The 21723-nt window shown below is 49.3% G+C and overlaps 3 protein-coding genes across 3 annotated transcripts in view; 1 reads left to right on the plus strand and 2 right to left on the minus strand.

Annotated features, from left to right (window-relative positions):
• Positions 1-11059: 11059 nt before the first annotated feature.
• Positions 11060-13399, minus strand: LOC307081975 (beta-crystallin A1-like; the record flags this gene model as incomplete). Its single annotated transcript, XM_079745364.1, has 5 exons — positions 11060-11207; positions 11537-11679; positions 12394-12535; positions 13054-13172; positions 13325-13399. 5 exons carry the CDS (start codon positions 13397-13399, stop codon positions 11060-11062), a joined length of 627 nt encoding a protein of 208 aa, XP_079601490.1.
• Positions 13400-15523: 2124 nt separating this feature from the next.
• Positions 15524-16757, plus strand: crybb1l1 (crystallin, beta B1, like 1; the record flags this gene model as incomplete). The annotated part of the gene is made up of 5 exons (XM_079744614.1): positions 15524-15613; positions 15778-15896; positions 16015-16147; positions 16274-16416; positions 16586-16757. The coding sequence occupies 5 exons, from the start codon at positions 15524-15526 to the stop codon at positions 16755-16757; spliced, it is 657 nt and encodes a 218-aa protein (XP_079600740.1).
• Positions 16758-18061: 1304 nt separating this feature from the next.
• The window catches only part of cabp2b (calcium binding protein 2b), a gene marked incomplete at both ends in the record, with an annotated part of 4468 nt that continues 806 nt past the window's right edge, over positions 18062-21723 (minus strand). Inside the window, 5 exons of the mRNA XM_079744613.1 lie at positions 18062-18087; positions 18838-18985; positions 19350-19459; positions 19658-19792; positions 19925-19955. Of these exons, the coding sequence (XP_079600739.1) occupies positions 18062-18087; positions 18838-18985; positions 19350-19459; positions 19658-19792; positions 19925-19955 (450 nt within the window). The remainder of the gene's footprint in view (positions 18088-18837; positions 18986-19349; positions 19460-19657; positions 19793-19924; positions 19956-21723) is intronic.

The following is a 21723-nucleotide window of genomic DNA, read 5'->3' on the forward strand; positions in this document are numbered from 1 at the left end:
TACGGGAGTAACATGTAGGGAACATCGTATGTTCACTCAAATTTGGGGTATTTTAAGTCCACTATATAGTGAATGAAATTTACCACTGAGAATTCGAACACCAGAACAAAATGGCGAGCACTAAAGGAGAGGTGAGCTAAAAAGGAGGCTAAACTGGCAGTTTACAGATTAAGCTGTTCAAATGTATTTAAAAAACGTTAAGCAAAAAAATTCTTAGATAAAGATGTTAAAATGTGTTAAGAAATGTGTTTAAAAACGCACAAAGATGATTAGAATCAGGGGCGTAGGAATGAGTTTAACATTGGGGGGGACACATATCGGAAACCTGACACATATCGGAAACCGGTATAATTTTTAGGTTGGACAAATGCGCCTGTCTCTGATATTGGAGGGGACACGTCCCCTCCGTCCCCCCCGGTTCCTACGCCCTTGATTAGAATGTTTCAAAAATATCTTTAAAATGTCTCAAATATCATCAGAGATGTTTAAAATGTGTAAAATAATTAAAAGATCTTTCAAAACACAGGGATTTAGAAAAAAAATTTGGGGGGAAAATTAGTTCTCTGAGGGGGGGCTCACTCTCTCATACTTTGAAAACCCCTGATATAGGCCATGCCTACTCCGTATGCTCCGGCTGGCGTGGGGGGCGGGCTGGCAGAAACCTTATGGTAGCTCATCACAACGGATGACCAGCTTAGCGTCTCTCCATGCATGTATATACAATTCCCCTCCTTTTGCTTCATAGTTACCATACCGAAACTTTACCAAATAAAGTGAGTTAAAAGTGATTCTGATTCGAGGACCTTTTCTAAAGAACGCGACAGTAGCGAACATTGATAACTGTACTATCCGTAGGTTAATAACGAATACCTTAACGTGTTATTTTGAAGATATTTGAAGCAGGCGTAGCCACAATGTGCTGAGCGTCAGCAGCATAGCGGTTCCTCAGAGCAGGTCTCTGAGGAGAAACAGCACCGCCTAGTGGCGCAGCGCCTTACTGCCCGGGCGGGAACACGAGGACCCAGAGGACGACCTCATCACAGCAACACGAGGTTTCACTGAGATACGTTACATGAGAGTTATAAACAAAGGGCCATAACCAGTTAGCTTTCGATATTAAAGGTGCAAACTTTAAAGCTGAAAGCTGTTGGTTGTGCTGGGAAAGAAAAGCATTGCACAGAAGTTGTGAAAAAGTGTGAGCAAACGGTGAGTGTCAGTCCTACCTGCGTGGAATTTTGCGCTCAAAACAAGCGCCTAGGTTTTTGAAAGGGCGCCGAGTTGCACTCAAACATTGACACTTACTGTAGTGTGTGTGTGTGTGTGATTGTGTGTGAGGCCATACTGTGCGATACCATCGGTTAATGTGAATTGTTTGCTAGCTCGTGCAAAGCTCGCGGCCGCTCGAAAGTCAATCAATTAGAACCGTAACATCGACGGTGACCTTTGAAACTTCACCATCACTACTTACATGCAGGGTGCGATTTGTGAAAAAACCAGAGGGGGGGATAATTTTGAGAAACATTTTAAAATGTTTCAAAATGAAGACGGACCCTGTGTATTTTGGTTGTTAATTATTACGATGTAATGGTGAAAATACTTTGGGTGGGGGGGATAATTTTTATCCCCACCGAGGATTCACGTCTTTTACTCCTGGTACCATGTTTTGTTCTTCATTTCAATAAAGAATCTTTGTTTAGCACTTGTCATTTATTATAAAGACGGAGCATTTTACATGCGACTTCACTATATGAACTCGGTACTAAATCTGCCCTGTATTAACAGTAATCCCTCATTAGTAGGACCGCTACCGACACCTTCTGGCAACATGTGGAACTACAGATATCACCACATCCCCCTTTCTCTGAAGCATGAAAAACTAAACGCATCACAAGTGTCAGTAATTACTTTAGACAACTTTTCCATTAAACTGCATGGACTTCTTTTCTCATTATAGGTAGTAACAACAAACATCATAACTCATTCTTGGTATTTAGTTATGTAAGAAAAAACACAATGGCTAATTAATTACTGTAACTAAACTCAAACATTAATGCCATAACACATAACACATTAACTCATTTCCTTTTTTTTTTTTTTACAGGTCAAGTCTCTCAGGTTTCTTGATATATCTAGCGGATCTTCTTATCAGCATTTCACCTGGAAGAGAAGTATTAGTTAGATTATCAGTGTCTGTGTCTGTGTTGCAGTGTGCATTATGTGTGGAGATTGACTCGGACTCAGCTTGGGTTTGACTGAGCTCTTGGTCTGGAACAGTCTCTGGTGTTGCTGGTGTTTTCAGGAGACTGCGCCGGTTTCGCCTGATGATCTGTCCTTCTGGTGTTTTCACAGTGTAGGACTGTGGAGCGACCTCTTGAAGAACAGTAGCTTTCGTCGTCCATCCTTCAGGACTTTCAATCCTGACTGCGTCGTCCCTGGACAGTGGTGGAAGCGGCTTTGTTGTTCTGTCATAGAAATTCTTTTGTTTCATTTTCTGATGTTTCAGCTTTTGTTCCAGCTTTGGGCGTTTCTTTTGCTTTGCAGAGGTTGGAAGTGTTGTTCGAAGCTTTCTATTCATCAGCAGCTCAGCAGGTGACAGTCCGCATTCCAGAGGTGATGCTCTGTAGCTCAGTAGAGCCAGGTAAGGATCGGAAGCACTGTCTGCAGCCTTTTTCAACAGCTGCTTCAGGATGTGAACGCCTTTCTCTGCTTTGCCATTAGACTGTGCATACAGTGGGCTAGATGTGACATGCTTGAAATCATAGACTTTTGCGAAGTCTTGCCACTCCTTGCTACTGAAGCATGGTCCATTGTCACTCATTACTGTATGCGGAATGCCATGTCTGGCGAAGATGGACTTGGCATGTGTAATGACACAGTTGGATGTTGTGCTTGAGAGTAATGCCATCTCAGGGTAATTTGAGAAATAGTCAATTACTACCAAGTAATCCTTTCCTTTCAGGTGGAACAAGTCCATTCCTACTTTGTGCCAAGGTGTTGTTGTCACATCAGTTACCGTCATTGGCTCTTTTGTTTGTTTGTTTCTGTATTTCAGGCATGTCTCGCATTTGCCTGTCATGTTGTTAATGTCTTTGTTAAGTCCTGGCCAGTATACTGTGTCTCTTGCCCTTCTTTTACATTTTTCGACACCTAAGTGTCCTTCATGAATTCTCTGCAGTAGCTCTTTTCTAAGTGTGCGTGGAATGACTATTCTGTTTTGTTTTAACAACAGTCCATTGACTACACTCAGCTCACCTCTGACGTGGAAGAACTGTGGACAGGATCCTGCAGCCCATCCATCCCGGATGTTCTCCATGACGCGCTGTAGCTCTGGATCTTTCACCGTCTCGTCGATGATCTGCCGGGTCTTGGCGTCGGACACAGGAAGCGCTGCGGACACCGTGTTGACGTGCACCTGGACATCCTCTTCAGTCGTGCTCGCACAACCCTTGATAGGAGCTCTTGACAATGCATTGGCGAGAATGAGGTGCTTGCCTGGTGTGTAGATGAGTTCAATGTCATACCTCTGCATCTTCATCATCATGCGCTGTATCCGTGGTGACATTTCATTCAGGTTCTTTTTCATTATTGCAACGAGTGGACGATGGTCAGTCTCAACTGTGAAGGTGGGTAGGCCGTATATGTAGCTGTGAAACTTTTCAAGGCCAAACACTAATCCGAGACATTCTTTTTCAATTTGTGCATATCTGCACTCAGTCTCTGTCATTGACCTAGATGCATATGCTACAGGTTTCCAGTGCTCACCTTCGGCTTGTAGTAGTACCGCACCGATTCCATCTTTCGAAGCATCTGTCGGCACCTTGATTCTTTGGGTTGGGTCGAAGAATGTCAGCACAGGTGTGGCAGTGAGTGCATCTTTGAGCTTTAGCCACTCGCGCTCATGGTTGGCTGTCCAGTTGAAGTTGTTTTCTTTGTGGAGGAGCTCACGCAGGTGAGTTGTTTTCGCTGAGAGATTGGGTATGAATTTCCCGATGAAGTTTACCATTCCCATGATGCGTAGGACACCTGGTTTGTCTGTGGGCTTTGGCATGTTCATTATGGCGTTGATCTTTTCTTCATCTGCCTGTATTCCCTGAGCTGAGAGCTTGTCTCCGAGGAACACGATCTCTTGAGCAGCAAACTGGCATTTGTTTTTGTTGAGCTTTAATCCATTATCTTGTATTCGCTCTAGAACACTGGTCAGTCTCTGATTGTGCTGCTGGATTGTGGACCCCCATATAATTATGTCATCTACATAGGCTCTTACTCCATCCAGGCCTTTGATGATGTGCTCCATTGCCCTATGAAAGATTTCAGAGGCGGATATAATTCCAAAGGGGAGCCTCTGGAAACAGTATCGTCCAAAGGGTGTATTGAACGTACACATCTTGGTACTGCTCTCATCCAGCCTCAATTGCCAAAAACCTTGTGATGCATCCATTTTTGAGAAGTACCTGGCGCCTGCCATCTCGCTGGTGATCTCCTCTCGCTTGGGTATTTGGTAGTGTTCACGCTTGATATTTTCATTTAGGTCTTTTGGATCCATGCATATCCTAAGCTCTCCATTCTTTTTCTTTACGCAGACCATGGAATTAACCCACTCCGTTGGTTCTTCAATCTTTTTTATCACTCCAAGCGCCGTCATCCGCTCCAGCTCTTTCTTCAAGCTGTCTCTGAGTGCCAGTGGAACTCTTCTTGCGGCATGAACAACTGGCTGTGCGTTGTCTTTCAGTTGAATTTTGTATGTAAATGGCAGCATACCAAAACCTCTGAAGACGTCGGAGAAGTTCTGCACGATCGTGTCAGCAGAGTCAGGTGAGTCAGTCCTGCTGGTGTTGATCCGGTACACTCTTTTCACTAGCTCCAAGCTTTCACAGGCTTTGTCCCCTAGCAGTGAATCAAGTCCTTCAGGAACAACTGAGAAGAGCAGGTGATGCACTTTATCCTTGACTGTGACTTCCAGCTTGCATGTGCCTAAACACTCAATGCTCTGTCCATTGTAGTCTTTTAGTGCGAGTGTTTTCTTCTGTATTTTTGGTTTTGCTCTCATTGGTTCACATCTGACATGCTGATCAAGTTTGCTTTTGCACCAGTATCTAGCTTCATTGTAACTACAGTCCCATTAATTTGCAGTGGTGCTATCCATTTGTCTGATTTAACAGCGTTTATCTGTGCTTTTGGTTCATCTTCACAGTTCACAGTGGAAATAAAGAATGTCTCACCTAATTCCGGATCTTCCACGACATTCACCGATCTTCCTCTCTGTTTCTCTTTTCGTTTCGAAAAACACTGTTTGGCAAAGTGATTATTGATTATTGATTATTATTACTGTCCACTGGAATGTCCTCGACGTGCATTGTGGTGCTTAGAAATGGCGCCAACATCTGCCATCTCTCGCAGGTTAGCATTGCTAGTCGCTGCTTCACTGAACGTTCGCACATGCTTTTTGCTTAGCTCGCTAGCCTGGGCTATTTTCACCGCTCCATCTAGCTTTAGTTCAGTCTCCCTCATCAGTCTTTCCCTAACCTTCTTGTCATCAATTCCGAATACGATCTGGTCCTTTATCATCGAATCTTTGAGGGTTCCAAAATTGCATGATTGTGCTTTTATCTTCAAGTCTGTGACGAAGCCGTCAACACTCTCCCCTGGCTGCTGCAGCCTTGAACGGAATACGTATCTCTCATACGTCTCGTTTTTTTTTGGTGAACAATACGCTTCGAACTTGGCTAGCACAGTATTAAACTTGGATTGGTCTTCCCCATCCTCATATACGAAGGTGTTGTATACTTCAATGGCTTGTGGCCCAGCTATAGTGAGTAATAACGCTACCTTTCTTGCGTCCGGTTTGTTGTCCAGCCCCACTGCCTCGATGTAGAGCCGAATCTGTTGCTGAAATGTGCGCCAATTACTGTCGACGTTTCCCGTTAGCTTTAGGTGTCCGGGAGGTCTCATCAAGTTCTCCATCGTCGAATTTGTAGGCGACTGTCCGCTTTTCCAGAACCGAAACTCACTCACTTCACGTCTTTTACTCCTGGTACCATGTTTTGTTCTTCATTTCAATAAAGAATCTTTGTTTAGCACTTGTCATTTAGTATAAAGACGGAGCATCTTACATGCGACTTCACTATATGAACTCGGTACTAAATCTACCCTGTATTAACAGTAATCACTCATTAGTAGGACCGCTACCGACACCTTCTGGCAACATGTGGAACTACAGATATCACCACAGGTTTTTGAAAGGGCGCCGAGTTGCACTCAAACATTGACACTTACTGTAGTGTGTGTGTGTGTGATTGTGTGTGAGGCCATACTGTGCGATACCATCGGTTAATGTGAATTGTTTGCTAGCTCGTGCAAAGCTCGCGGCCGCTCGAAAGTCAATCAATTAGAACCGTAACATCGACGGTGACCTTTGAAACTTCACCATCACTACTTACATGCAGGGTGCGATTTGTGAAAAAACCAGAGGGGGGGATAATTTTGAGAAACATTTTAAAATGTTTCAAAATGAAGACGGACCCTGTGTATTTTGGTTGTTAATTATTACGATTTAATGGTGAAAATACTTTGGGTGGGGGGGATAATTTTTATCCCCACCGAGGATAAAAATAATTCAGCAGAGGGTAGGACGTGTAAACCAGAGGGGGGGATAATCCCCACCATCCCCAGCGGCAAATCGCACCCTGCTTACATGTATAAACATCACTGTATTTCAGAGTTAATTACAAACTGGTACAAACTAGTAACGAATCATACCTGCTGTGTCGTGGCGGCACTCAGCCCCGTGCTGGCGGCCGCCCTGACGGCCCCGCCCGCCCCCCCTCGGGCAGGGCCCACCTGCTGGGGGCCGGCGGCCTGCTGCAGCTGGGGGCCCTTCTGTACTGTGGGGAGATGTACTGGTGGAGGTGAAGGCGGGAGGGGCGGAGCTTAGGGACGCCGCGGTGCAGCCGGACCTCCCGCCGCCACCACGCCCAGACCGGGGGAGGGGGGTGACCCAGGGCCCCGCCCCCTCCCTGTGGGGGGAGGCGTGTGGGCACGGGGAGGGGGCTGACCCCCCCTCCCTCCCTCCCTTTCTCCCTCCCCCCCTCCTCACGCACCCTGGAGCCCCGCCCCCCGCTGTCTCCGTCGCCGGCCACGCCCCCATCTTCGGCCTCCCCCCGACCCTAGCTCCGCCCCCCCAGGGCGCCGAGCTCCGGGGGGGCCCGTGGGCGGGGCCGGGAGAGGGGGAGGAGCTGCGGCGCTTCGAGGGCAACATCCCCGCCTTTGTCAACCACTTCCTGAACCCGGGCCGGGGGGAGGGGCCACAGGGGCGGGGGCCGAGGAGAAGGAGGGGCCTGTCGGGCGGCGCAGAGGGCGAGGACACCCAGAGCCAGAAGGGCGGCGAGGGGCCGCCCAGAGGGAAGGCGGCGGCGGCCCCCCCCGGGGATCGGCCAGAGGAGGGCGTGGCGGGCGCTCGCCTCCAGGACGGGCCGGGGGGGAGGGGCCGTGGGCCGGGCGTTGTGCCGGCCGCGATGGAGGAGGCGGGGCCAGAGCGAGGCGTGGCAGGTCAGCAGCGTGGACCAGCTGGTGGCGTGCAAGAAGCGTTGCCGGGACAACCGCTGCGGCAGGAAGGGCTCATATATTTCTCGCATATTTCATCGCATTTTTTTAAGAAAACGTGCCGCATAATCAAGGATTTTTGGCCGCAACAATCACAAAAAAACGCCGAATTTTTCTGGAGGGACTGATAAATATGCACAGCATATATATTTATATATCTTTTTATAAAAATGTATCATCTTTTGACATTGTATGTTATTATCAGACAGCTGAAAGTTAGGATCACAATTTTTCTTTTTTCCATTAATCCCATAAAAAATCTGCTTCCTAGAAGACCCCTCTGCCGAACACACCTCTGACCCCCACTCCGTCGCTTCCTCCGTCGGTTCCTCCGTCTCCCAGACCGCTGATCTCCTACCCTATCAGGAGCAGGATCAAAGAGCAGCACGACACGGTGAGTGCTCTCTGTTCACACTCGGCTACTAAAGATGCAGGCTGTCTGTTACATTGTGTAAACGACATTGTGTTGATGTTGACAGTCTGACTTTGCCTCCGTCTGTCTGTGGATCTGTTCTGCATCCAGCAGACGATGGCTTCTATCCAGCGAGCACATTCAGGGCCACCGGCGGCTCCAGTCGGCCTGTTCACGAGCACTAAGCCCCGTCGAAAAGAGAAAGAGGCTCGTCCCACCGGGAGCCACGCCCTATTTGCCATTACAACAACAAATCACACCCAGGCTACGCAGAGCTTTGGCGGAGATGGAAGGCAAAAGCCAAGGATCAAGGGTCAACGTGAAGACCCAAAAGGGACGCTTCCAGAAGTACAATCACCGCCACTGCAACGGCGGGGGAGAAAAAGGCACCTAGAGCCCCAGGGGCAGGTCATCGGGGCAAAGAGGGTTTGTCTGGACCAGGAGGGACCCGTCACCCCAGAACTAGGCACACCCAACTCAGGACACCTTCCCTTTGGGTCTGACGAAGAGGAAGGGAGGGTAACGGTGGACACAGATGATGTCATCGATGTGGTCACTGTGGATTCGCTACAAGGCCACGGAAACCATGGTGACCTCTCGCCAGAGCCTACCTCCGAGGTAGAAGTAGACGTTTTGGAAGTGGAGGCAGAAGCAGGGATGGGACAGCAGCAGGCGGCGGCCGTCGCCCCTTTCAAAACCTCGGAGGCGGGCCAGGAGACGAGGAGCGGGGCGGCGCTGATGGACGAAGACGAGGAGGTGGACGTCGAAGAGGTCGACGTTGAGGAGGAGGTGAGCGTCGAGGAGGAGGTGGGCGTCGAGGAGGAGGCGGGCGTCGAGGAGGAGGTCGACGTCGAAGAGGTCAACGTCGGAGGAAGTGTTTCACCGGATCGGCACCTTCGCGCCGGGGTTCAGGGGTCAACCTGGGATCCACGGGAAGTTGGGAGGAGGAGGAGGAGGAGGTGGACGTCGAAGAGGTCGACGTTGAGGAGGAGGTGAGCGTCGAGGAGGAGGTGGGCGTCGAGGAGGAGGTCGACGTCGAAGAGGTCGATGTCGAAGGAAGTGTTTCACCGGATCGGCACCTTCGCGCCGGGGTTCAGGGGTCAACCTGGGATCCACGGGAAGTTGGGAGGAGGAGGAGGAGGAGGAGGATGATGAAGAGGTGGATGTGGATGTCAGTGGTGGTTGCAGCCCCAGGCCCCCCCCTGCGTTCAGCCTGGCCCGGATGTTAAAGCCTGAGCTGAGGGAGGAAGAGGAAGATGACGTTGATGTGGTGGGAGGAGAGATGGCCTGCAGTCAGTCCCAGGGCCTGTCGTCCTGTCCGCTGCCATATAGGTAAGTTCAGCCCAGTCATCAGTGTGATCACATGGTTACATTTAATTTGATACCAAACATTTGGTGGCTAAAACCTTTAGCTTTTTTCTTTTCTGCTACACATTATATGAACTAAATAATTTAGTTTTTCCTGTCAAACCAAGCTCATTGATCTGTTTGTGCCTTGGGAACTTTTGTAGAGAACTGTCCATTTTTCTTGCAGCCCCAGTGTAAACATAACGGAACTGCTTGTTGCTGAACCTATCCTTCTTCCCTGTCCCCATCTATCTGTACCTCCAGACAAACAGCCAAAGACAAGTAAACCTCAAACTGCGGCTACTGGTTGTGAAGAAAAGATCTCCCAGCAAAGTGGGAAATCTGCAATCTAACTAGATTGACATCGCTGTTTTTTCCGTTCTAAATGTTATTGCTGTGATGTAAAAAGTATTGTTGAGAATATACGTTAATTAGTCTTTAAAAGCCGTTTCTGCAGGACTCCCAAAGCACTTAACTTTAAAAATGAAAACTGCAGCTTTAGTGTAATTGTTCATTCAAATGTTTTATTGCTACCTTTCTTTAATGACTTTTAAGTTGATTTTATCGTTTGTGCTAATTTGTGGTAGGTTATTAATGTGACCAAGTTGAATTGTGTTTAACCCATAGTGTCATACAGACCAAACTTTAGATCACTTCAAGTGACCCCGTTGTTCATTTTGTTTAGATCCTTCAGTACCTCAGCACATTCTGGGGGGATCAGGGATCACACTATTTTGTACACCCACCACACCAAAATAAAAAAAAGATGAAACAGGACTTATCCGCTGTCATTTACCTGTATTTATTTCTTCCCATATTGTACAAAGTGTTTGAAAAGTATTGAGTAATCTCTACTAGTACTTTGCACCATTACTGGCATGGAGAACATGAATGAATACACAAGCTCGATGTGAACCCAATTTTATTGATCATAGACCATGAGGAAGGACCTTGACACCACACAACAGCAGAACACATCCGAGCTGCACTGCACAGCAGCCTCCCAGTCCAGCCGCTCTGAAGACACCCAGGTGCACCCTGGGAAACCAACCTTCAGACCTAGCAGTTTGACTCTGGAGCCACCCTCTGCTCCCCCCCCCCCACCTCCCTGCTTGGCTTCCAGCTCTCTTCAGAGAGGGGGTGTGGTTCTCTCCCCACCCTCCCCCACAAGGGGGGCCGGGCCCAGCAGGGCTCTGGGCTCAGGAGCGCAGCGCAGGTGTGCGTCAGCGCAGGTGTGTTGAGCGTGCGGTGGTGTGCGGGGATTGTCCCTGTGTGCATCAGCAGCAACCTAAAGATAAGACCACCGTGCTAACAGGAAGGGGTCTTCAGTGCGTCTCAGTGTGTGCGTGTTTGTTTGTTTGAGGGAGTGAGGTTTTGTGTGTGTGTGTGTGTGTGTGTGCGTCTCTGTGCTTCAAACTGTGCGATTATTGTCTCTCGTTTTACTTCCGGATCAGATGTTGCGTCGGAGGTGGCGGGTTCCATTCCCTGGGGAGGGGGTAGCTGTGGCGGCTCTGCTGGGCTGCTTTTAGGGGGGGGGGGGGGATTGAAGATTAGTAGTCAGGAAGTGATGTGAAGGATGTAAGGGTTCATGTGAAGGCAAAGGAGCGGAACGAGGAAGGAGGTGTGGGGTGCAGGCCGCCGGATGGGGTCGCCCGCGTGTCGGGGTGCTCACCAGCGCCTCTGCCAGAGCCGGGCCTCCTCTTAGTGCTGGATACGCCTGATGGACTGGATCTGGGGGGTCTGGCAGTGGGAGCCCCAGTTCTTCCAGTTCTGGTAGTCTCCGCTGTGCCTCTCACACTCCATGATGTACTGCTGGCCCCTATAGCCGGGGTACTGGTAGCACACGAAGCTGGGGAGGGAGGATGGGGTACCGTCAGAGACGCCATCGGTTATAGCTACAAGATACAAGATGTTTATTGTCATGTACACAATGGAAACATAGTTTGCACCGGGCAATGAAATTCTTAATTGGCCAGTTCCCGTCACACAAATTATGCTTAAAATAAAGTAGATAAGTAAACTAAACTACAAAAAAAAATAGTGACTCAGAGGTGTGTGTGGGATCGGACTCTGCAGTGAGTCCTGATTGAATGACCTCGCTGGGGGTGAACACCTCGGCGGTGGCGTGGTGTGTGTGGGGTGTGTGTGCGGGTGCACGGAGGTCCCGTGCTGACTTACGCGCCACACTGCACGTGCATGGAGCCCACCTCGGGCTTCATCCAGCCCATGGCCTGCAGAGAGGGGTAGTCGTCACACATCTCCACACTGCGGCCCAGGAAGTTCTCCTTCTCGAAGATCATCATGCGGCTGCTTTGGTGGGACTGCGGTGGGGGGGGAGAGAGACGAGAACGTGAGGAGGGGGATCAGACTGAGCTGCATAAACTGCGCACGTGTCCCAACTCGACATGACTCATTATTTGACCCGTGTGATTAACGTGACTCCACCTCTCCTCGTCGCCGTCCATAGACCCTTCGCTGCACCAGGGCACGGGTAAGTAAGGAAGTAAGTACGATTTATTCGTAAGGCACATTTAAAAACAGCTTTCACCGGCCAAAGTGCCGCACATGGTGCAAAAAGGCATATAAAAGAACACGTACCGCATACATAGACAGTACATGAGCAAACATAAAACTAAACATCACAAAAGGGGAGCAAAGGCCAGGGAGAAGAGGTGTTTCGAGCCTAGGTTTAAAAACGGTGACGGAAGGAGCGTCTGATTGAAGGAGCGTCTCTGACTGAAGGCGGCGGTTCGCTCCAAAGGCGGGGGGGTGCAGCCACAGCAAAAGCCCTGTCGCCCCTCGGTTTCAATCGAGTGCGTGGAACGTGCCGGAGACCCATGCTACGTGACCTGAGGGCAGACGTATCTCCACCGGTTCAGTCGACTACCCATGCCCTGAGTGACACCTCCGTGACTGTCCTCCGATGACCGCCCCCCCCCCTCCTGTTCATATCCATCGTTACAAACGATGCCGCTGAGAGCCAGGTGAAGCCCCAGTCCCCCAGGGGTTAGCGTTAGGGTCGCGCGGTCACTCACGGCGCAGTAGATGGGGCGCAGGGACATGAGGCGCTCCACGTGGTAGGAGAGGCTGCCGCTGTAGGAGTCCCAGTGGGGGTACTCCCCCCTCTCCAGGATGAACTGCTGGCCCTGGAAGTCGTGGTGCTCAAAGCCCACCCAGCTGGAGAGGCGGAGACAGAGAGAGAGAGAGTTGGCCTCGCGGAGCAGAAGCGTGTTTCTGTGGTTTCGCCTGCTTTAGCGGGAGCTCCTTACAAACATGGCATCATTCGTTTCATTCCATTTATTCAGGGCATTAAGCAGACGCTTTTATCCGAAGCGAACTTACAAGAAGTGCATTTGTCATAAGAAAGTGAAAAAATATATCACTTGTCGGTACAGCGAGGATGTTCATAGAACCAAGTTCAAAGCACCAACAATCGCTAACCCATTCCCCGTATGCAACAAAGACAGCTAGGATAAGATGCCACATAACTAAGTACTATGAGCGAATACGACACACAGTAAGTGTGTACATCACGCTCATGGATCTCTGCAGGTTAGGCCGGGGACCTCGGGGATAGACGCCACCGCAAGGAAGACGAACACCTCAGCCGCCGTCACCATTTGAAAGCTTTAGGACGGTGTGAGACACGCATGCAGAGACCAGCAGGTTTAAAGGTGGTCCCGGTCCCTACTTACGCTCCGCTCTCTACCCTGATGGAACGGATGTTGTCCAGACCGCACTCCTGGATGTTGCAGCACTCGGAGGTAAACTCCTGGCACTTGCCCTGGAAATGCTCCTGCTCAAACACAGTCACCTGGGAGGGGGGGTGGGCAAGAGACACAAGAGCCAATGAGAACCAGGAGCAGGGGAGAGGACATTTCTGTCTTGGTTACTAACAGGAAACAAGAGGAATCAGGTGAAGAGTTGTGGTCAGTGTGGTCGTCTCGGTAGGAGGGGGGGGCTTACCTTGAAGAAGGGAGCCATGCCCATTCCAGAGTGGACCATGGGCTGGTTCATGGGGTACCTTGTATTTCTGTACATGTTAACACCTGAGGAGCAAACACCCGTTAGAAAGATTGTAGAGCTCAGAGCCAAGCTGACTGAACGCATTGAGTCTCTCGGCCATGTAGGTTCTAGATGGGCTACGGCTTTGGATAGGTTTGTTGGATAAGTTAGCATCCCACAATAATGATGATTTAAAATATAGATGAATAGGAAGTTGATCAATGGACCAACCAGTCAACAAAACTATTAATAAAGTTTGTTGAAAGAACACTTGGAATCTCTCTGGGCACTCTTAATGCCCATAGACTCACTTTATCAATACTTGATTAAATCCAAACTGAAATATGAAATACATATATTCATACACATACATTCCCTAGCTTTTGTCGAATGAACACAAGTGCGTCCTTACCTAGATCGGCTCTCTTTGAACTTGCTCGGATATGGCACGCGCCTAACGGCTGTTTTTTACGTAGAACTTTGAGAGAACCTGGCGCTTCAGTTTTATATCGCCTGCCGAAGAGCGCGCCTGCCCACGCGCGTCCACGAAGCGGTCGTTGGAGCGCGCTTCTCCCAATCGTCCCAAATGCACGAAAGGCGCGCTTGCTGGATGCCCGTGCGTCCCGCTGGCCAGCTCAGCATTTTCTACTGTGTAGCGCGGTTCCATCACCGAGCGCGCCGGCCTGCGTGATGCTGTTGTAAGGGGGGACAATAGCGCGCCGGCAGGTTCGAGCCCCGGTCAGCATTCCGCCGGCAGTGTCCGTTCACAATGGGACTGGGGAGCTGCGGGGAATGTGCGGATCAACTGAAATGAGGCAGCCTTTGGGCGAGTGAAACTGGAAAATTGTTTGAAATAATGTGTAGAAATAAAAGGAATGTAATGTGTAGAAAAAAAAGAAAGTCAGCAAATCACACTGGTCCAACACATCTTCAAAGAAGTCTAGAGTTTTCTCCTGTACACCCGTTCATTAATATTTTGAACACCCATGTGATGATCACCAGTGTCGTTAATGAAACAATAATTAAACAATATGCGATGTTTACATAGGGAAAATCTATGTTTCTAATGAAGAAGTGAAGAGCAGAAATGAAAACAAAAATGAACACTCTGTGTCCAGTGTTAATTTTTGACCATTAGTTAATTTTTGACCATTAGCGTTTGACTTATGGTCATTGTAGGCCTATATGTTAACATTGTTTTCATACATGTCATTAATGTGGCCTATCTGTACTGGGCAAATGGGTGGCCATGATATGAGTAGGATCCATAACAATTCTCTTATCGTTCATCATTTAGAACAAATAGTATGAGAGGGATCCAAAATACAATGTTTTAAAGAGCTGACCTCCAGAAAGTCCATCAAATAAGCTAATGGTTATGATTCAAATGTTTGGATAAATAAATTTGTCGCATATAATGATTATATTATGAGGCCATGATGTTGTGAGTGACTGACACTTTCCATACACACAAACGCAAACTGTTTCTGAAGACGTTAACATTTACATTTAGGGCATTTAACAGACGCTTTTATCCAAAGCGACTTCAATTAAGTACATTTGTCAGAAGAAAGAGAAACAATATATCGCTGTCGGTGCAGTAAGGGTTTCTGGTGTGTTAAGCGATGGACTGTTTGTTGTAACTTTTGCTCCCAGCACCACAACCAATACTCAGTGTGTAAACTCTTCCACCATGTTGCTGTGTGATGGAGCGTCCTACCTCTCGGGGTCCAGTATAGTTTGGTCCACCCCCCCCCCCGACACACCCCACCCCAGGCCGTCCCTCTCTGATGATGTTCGGACTTCTTTTGTCCCGGCTCTCTGACCTCAGCAGGTTTGTTTCTCTCCGGCTAATCCCTCCCCTCTGGTCGCCAGGGTATAAAAGGGCCGGGCTGACTCTGTGGTGGCACACACGTTTCCTTGATTGAGGCATCAGTAGCACCAACAGGTAAAGTGCACCTCCCTCGGTGAACCCTCCGATACAGCTTCAGCTGTTTAATCCGAGTGCAGAGATAGAAGTACATGGGATGTTTAGATCCATGTGAATCTCCAGGCTAGCTCTTATGGTTCAATTGATCTAAACCACCCAGTTCCACTGTGGTGGAGTGACACACCTGAACCCATGTGTAACGTCCTCTATCCCTCTCCCCCCTAGCAATCATGTCCAGCGAGAAGACCAAGACCGCTTCCCAGACTGACGGCAAGGCCGCCCAGAGCAAGAAGTCCGAGATGGGAATGATGTCCTACAAGGTGGGTACCGCTCAGGAACGGCACAAACAGTGGTCCATGTTGTGGTCCACTTCAACCCCCCATCCTATGAACTGGGCCACAGCTGCAGAGGATCATTTGGACAAACTGAGGCAGTGAATGCTTGCGTGTACTGACCGACCACGGGTCTCCTGTCCCCCCGCCAGATGTACGTGTTCGACCAGGAGAACTTCCAGGGCCGCATGATGGAGATCAGCAACGAGTGCATGAACGTCTGCGAGATGGGCATGGACCGCGTGCGCTCCCTGCGTGTGGAGTGCGGACCGTAAGTACCGACGGCTGGCCCACCAACATCGAGGACTACTATGGATAGTCTTAAGAGCCGGTGTTCCACAGTTTGGCTCATCCTAACTCCTCCTATTCTCCGGTGTGTGCCCCTGCAGTTTCGTGGGTTTCGAGCAGATGAACTTCTGTGGTGAGATGTACATCCTGGAGAAGGGAGAGTACCCCCGTTGGGACTCTTGGAGCAACTGCCAGAAGAACGACTACCTGCTGTCCTTCAGGCCCGTGAGGATGGTAAGGAACCACCGCCCCCCGCTCCTCCATCACCACCACCACCACCTTCAACACCATCACATCTTCAACTCCACCGCCACCATCACACCATCATTTAACCCTTTGCCTCTCCTTCTCCCCCCCCAGGACCCCGAGAAGCACAAGATCTGCCTGTACGAGGTCGGAGAGTTCAAGGGCCGCAAGATGGAGATCATGGACGATGATGTCCCCAGCATGTTCTCCTACGGCTTCACCGACAGAGTTGGCAGCATCACCGTCAGCTGCGGAACGTAAGTGTACCGACGCGTCTCAAAGTCTACCTAGCTGTGGCTCAGAAGCACAGAGGAACTGAACCGGTGCTGTTGGAGAGAGTGGAACTCATAGCAAACATTGAACAACATAATTCAAAAAACGTCAATAGTGCAAATGTTGAAACGTTCTGTGTTGGTCTCTCCTCAGCTGGGTGGGATACCAGTTCCCCGGATACCGTGGTAGCCAGTACCTGCTGGAGAAGGGCGAGTTCAGGCACTTCAACCAGTACGGCGCCCGTCACCCTCAGTTCCAGTCCGTGAGGCGTATCCGCGACATGCAGTGGCACCAGCAGGGCTGCTACACCATGTCCAGCAAGTAAGCTCCCCCCAGAGCCCCCGCAGGAGCAGGAAGGAGGCCAGGGAGAAGGGGAGGAGCCAGAGGGACAAGGCTGGGGGGAGATGTCTGAGACTTTACCTCAACACTTGTTAAGGTCCGCCCTGTGACCCTGTGGGTGAGGCGGCGAGAACTCTCACCCACACCCATACGGGTCTCCAGAAACACCTCAGAGACAGGACCCACAGGACCCCGTGGGAAACCAGACACTCGTCCTCTAGCCTTTTCTAGCTCCTCTCCTCTCTTTCTCCCCCCAGCGCCACGCCCTTCCTCTGCACCTCTCCTTTGAATCCTTTACTGCAAGAGAGAGGGAACCTGGCATCCCTTGTTGTGTCACTCTTGATTCTCGGCTCAGGGTCAGGGTGAGATGCACCATGGGAAATTGAGTTTCCAGACCCCCCTCTGATTCCCCCCTGCCCCCCGACTTACTTGCCCAGTGCATTTCACTCCTACTATGCTGTACAGAATCCTGGCCAAGTTTTCAATAAAATGTCAAGACGTAAATACTTTGTGTCTGCCTTGTTGTGTTATCATGGGAAATCACAATTAGCTATGATAATTAGCTATATATTGAGCTATACAATTAAGGAGAATCATTACTTATCATAGAGAGGTTAAAGATATAAATATATAGAAAAATACATTAGGCACTGGATCTGCAAAATCCCTGCAAGGTTTATTACAGTAGGGCAATAACCACCCTTCAGGTGTTGCTAACAATTGTTTTTATATACAAAACAAATTAGTTTACCTATGTGTTTGACCTGTTTGATCACATGATAAAACTGTTTATTCTAGTCGTGGTATAGGTAGTAATTTCCCCTATCGTAACGAGAAAACCAGGGAAAAAATTACGTTAATGATTTTGTTTTATTTAAAAAAAGAAAACATCAAATTTGATAAACAAGGCTTTCCACTCAATCGACAAACATGAATATATCAAAAATACATTTATAAAATTAAACATAAATACTGTGTGGTTGTCTATATAAAGCTTTGATATGTCCCACAGCTGTTTCACAAGGCTCATTTGACCTAATCCCCTCCACCACCCTTGTACGTTATCCATACACCACATGGCTGTCAAAATGCCCGCTGTATCTTCAGAGCAACTAGGCTATACTTTTCAGTGCAACTTTATACAAAGAACAGCGCTATAAAATGCTCACTAGTGCATCAAGAAGAGTGTCTACTACAATCCTGTGCGATCTCTTCTACTTTCCAGGAGTTATGTTATAGACTCCCATCTAGTTTTCCAGTCGTCCACACTTTCCGACATCTGGACTGAAGTCAACGTGACATCATTCGCACGAATTCTGCGAAAAGAAGAGAGAGGGTGGTTAGGATAAGACGGAAGGATTTGAGTGCACTCAAACGGGGGGCTTAAACGTGCGATATCTAAATGGGCACGCGAAGATTAAACAGACGGGCACAGACAGAACATACAGCCGTTGATTATTTCTTTATCTCTCTCTAGATTTCTTTATCTCTCTCGCTGTATCACACACACATGCGCGCACGCACACACAGCCAGACACACACTCTCTCACATAGAATTTAATTACTACAAAATAAATGGATAAATTTGACACATTTTCTAAAATGTTGATCTAATTAAGTTGTTATAAATCAAGTTTACTCGTGTAAATAAAGGTCTAAAACAAATCTCTCTCTCTCTCCCCCTCCCTCTCCCTCTTTCTCCCTCACCCTCTCTCCCTCCTCCTCTCTCTTTCTCCCTCCCTTTCCCTCTCTTTATCTCTCCCTCCCTCTCCCTCCCCCGCTCTCTTTCTCCCCCTCCTCCTCACCCTCTCTCTCTCCCCCTCCTCCTCCTCACCCTCTCCCTCTCCCTCCCCCTCCTCCTCACCCTCTCCCTCTCCCTCCCTCTCTCTCTCTCTCTCCCTCTCCCGCTGTGTCTCTCTCTCCCTCCCCCTCCTCCTCACCCTCTACCTCCCTCTCTCTCTCTCCCCCTCCTCCTCACAATCTCTCTCTCCCTCCCTCTCCCTCCCCCGCTCTCTCTCTCTCTCTCTCTCTCCCTCCCCCTCCTCCTCACCCTCCCCCTCTCTCACCCTCAAAGTCAACCAGGCCGTCTCCGTTGAGGTCAACGTCTCTGAGGATCTCGTCGATCTCCCGGTTGGTCAGCTGCTCTCCCATCAGCTTCTTCATGGCCTCCCTGAGCTCCATGATGTTGATCTGCCCGTCGCCGTTGGTGTCGAACTGCACGGGAGACACCGGGAGAAGGAGGGTGAACGAGGACAGTAACCATGGAAAACACGAACGAGACTGGGAGACGTTGGAGTTTACTATGAATGTGGTGTATACATGTCCTGGTAATGGCTGCAGATGTTTCCTTTTGAATCCCGTCAACCCTAACCCTAACCCTAACCCTAACCCAAACCCTAACCCCAACCCTAACCCTAACCCTAATCCTAACCCCAACCCTAACCCTAACCCTAATCCTAACCCTAACCCCAACCCTAACCCTAAACCTAACCCTAATCTTAACCCAAACCCTAACCCTCACCCCAACCTTAAACCTAACAACCCAAACCTTAAACCTAACAACCCTAACCCCACTGACCTCTTTAAACGCATCCCGAAGTTCCTTGATGCCTATCATGTCGGCCGTCTCTGCCAGCATCTTGGGGCCCATCAGCTCCACAAAGTCCTCAAAGTCCACTTTACCGCCACCTGCAGGTCAGACAAGAGCAGGGCCCACATTTATATCCGGCTGAAGAAAGTCACCTACGACCTAAACTGAAGCTAAACGACATTGACAAAGAAACCGCGAAACTTTTACGCCACCCCACAATTTATTCCTCTCCCCTTTATCCCGTCGCTCTCCCGAATGGTTCTGGCGCTGTGCCCGACGGACCCCCAGACACTCACAGATCTGCTGGCTGAGCTCGATGAGCTCCATCTCGGTGGGCATGTAGCCCATGGTCCGCATGCACTCGCCCAGGTCCCCGCAGCTGATGTAGCCCTTCTTGTTCCGGTCGAACTCCACGAACGCCTCGCGCAGCTCTGCGGGGGGGGGGGGGGGGGGGGCATGGGAGAGGACCGGGTCAATGCGTGCTATGAGCGGTACGCCATGTGTGTTTGAGTGTGCATTGTGTGCTGTAAGCGTGCCGCGGGTGGAGGCGGGGGGTTGCTCACCTTCAATCTCCTCCGGTCGCAGCTCTCTGTCCTGTTGCAGGGAAACAGTGGGACACAATTAACACCGCTATTGGTTAGGTTGGCCCTCTTGTATGCTTACATAAGCATGCACACTTACACACACGTACATGAGTAAACACGCATGCATGCACACAAGGGCGCTCACACACACGCACACACACGCACGCACGCACGCACGCACACACACACACACACACACACACACACACTCTTGACAGAAACACAGATGCACGGCACACACACGTTTGTTTGCTCACAGACACACACACACACACAGATGCACACACACATGCTCACGCACACACACAGGCACACACTCACACATATAAACATAAAGTACATCAACAAATGTTTATGCATGCATTCAAACAGCAAATGTTTCAACTGCTGTGGCAATCAACATCATAATCACATGGTTCTCATATGACATCGTATGAGGTCGGTCTTTGACCGCTACATGTTTAACATGTATAAACATGTTTAAACATTGATAAACAAGCAGTGAAGGCCAAACAAACAGTCAAGCTCACTGCTCTTCAGGTAGACACATACAATGGGGTGGAGGAATCACAGATGTCACGTTATGAAGGAACTTATACATGATGGAAAATGATGTTCAACTATACAGACAGCAGAGGAACCAATGAAAACGGAAAACGGCCCACTACTGACCCCTTTGGCAGGTAAGAGAACTGCAGTCTGCCAGATATCACGCATTGAGAGCACTGGACCGTGAGCTCTGTCCGTTGAGTCAGCTGTCTGTGTTTTCTGATTAGCAGATCGCTGCTGTGAATAACAGACAGTTGCTATGGAAGATATTTCCAACCAAATTATGACTTTTTGAAGATGTGGAAGTTAGATCAGACGTCACTTCCAGAATCAACTGTTTATTTTTCTTGATTGTCTCTCAACTCCCTACTAAAAAACAACTCTAACAAATAATAATTTGATGTTGTCGAACTAAGGGAACTACCTTTCTCAGCGTATGAGCTCGATCTGATGGCGTTCTGGTCTTCAGCCCTATTCCACCTCATCCACACACTGGTACACATTCATAAACCTAATCATACATTTCAGGCACACTGACATGCAAACAGACACACAGATGCCCTGGAAGCCCCCTTTTTGAATATGCACTACAGACAGGCTTCATGGAGGGCTCTACGGAGGGGCAGATACAGTATACCCCGGTGGTATTGATCACAAATCCTGTGTGATCAATGCTCTCAGACCTCCCGATTGAACCACGCCAACCACCCTGATAAACGACCCTACCTACACCGCTACTCCCTATAGGCTGTCCAAAACGACGTGAACACCATATATGGTCATTTGATTCCTTAACTATGATGGCGGTGGAATCCTTGAGGGCTGCCTTTGCGGTCTTGCTCTTAATCCAACGCACAGCCAAATCAGCTACGACCTCTGTGACCGCAGCTCAATCCTGTTTCCATGGAACTAACCGATCGACCGGCGGGAGAATGTCCCGCACCCACGGGGCTCCTGATTGGTCGAAAGTGTGAAGCGGAACACGCACGCACGCACAGCCGTCGTGTGTGGCGAGGAGATGGAGGTCACCGGGACGACCAAACAAGGGGCGATGATGATGATGAGGATGATGCCTGGGTCAGGAATGTATGGCGGTGAAGGCGGATGGTGACGTTCACATACACGGGGACAGTATCACCGTGTGTGTGTGTGTGTGTGTGTGTGTGTGTGTGTGTGTGTGTGTGTGTGTGTGTGTGTGTGTGTGTGTGTGTGTGTGTGTGTGTCCTACA

Source organism: Pollachius pollachius (assembly GCF_949987615.1).
Source record: "Pollachius pollachius genome assembly, chromosome: 10".
Taxonomy (NCBI): domain Eukaryota; kingdom Metazoa; phylum Chordata; class Actinopteri; order Gadiformes; family Gadidae; genus Pollachius; species Pollachius pollachius.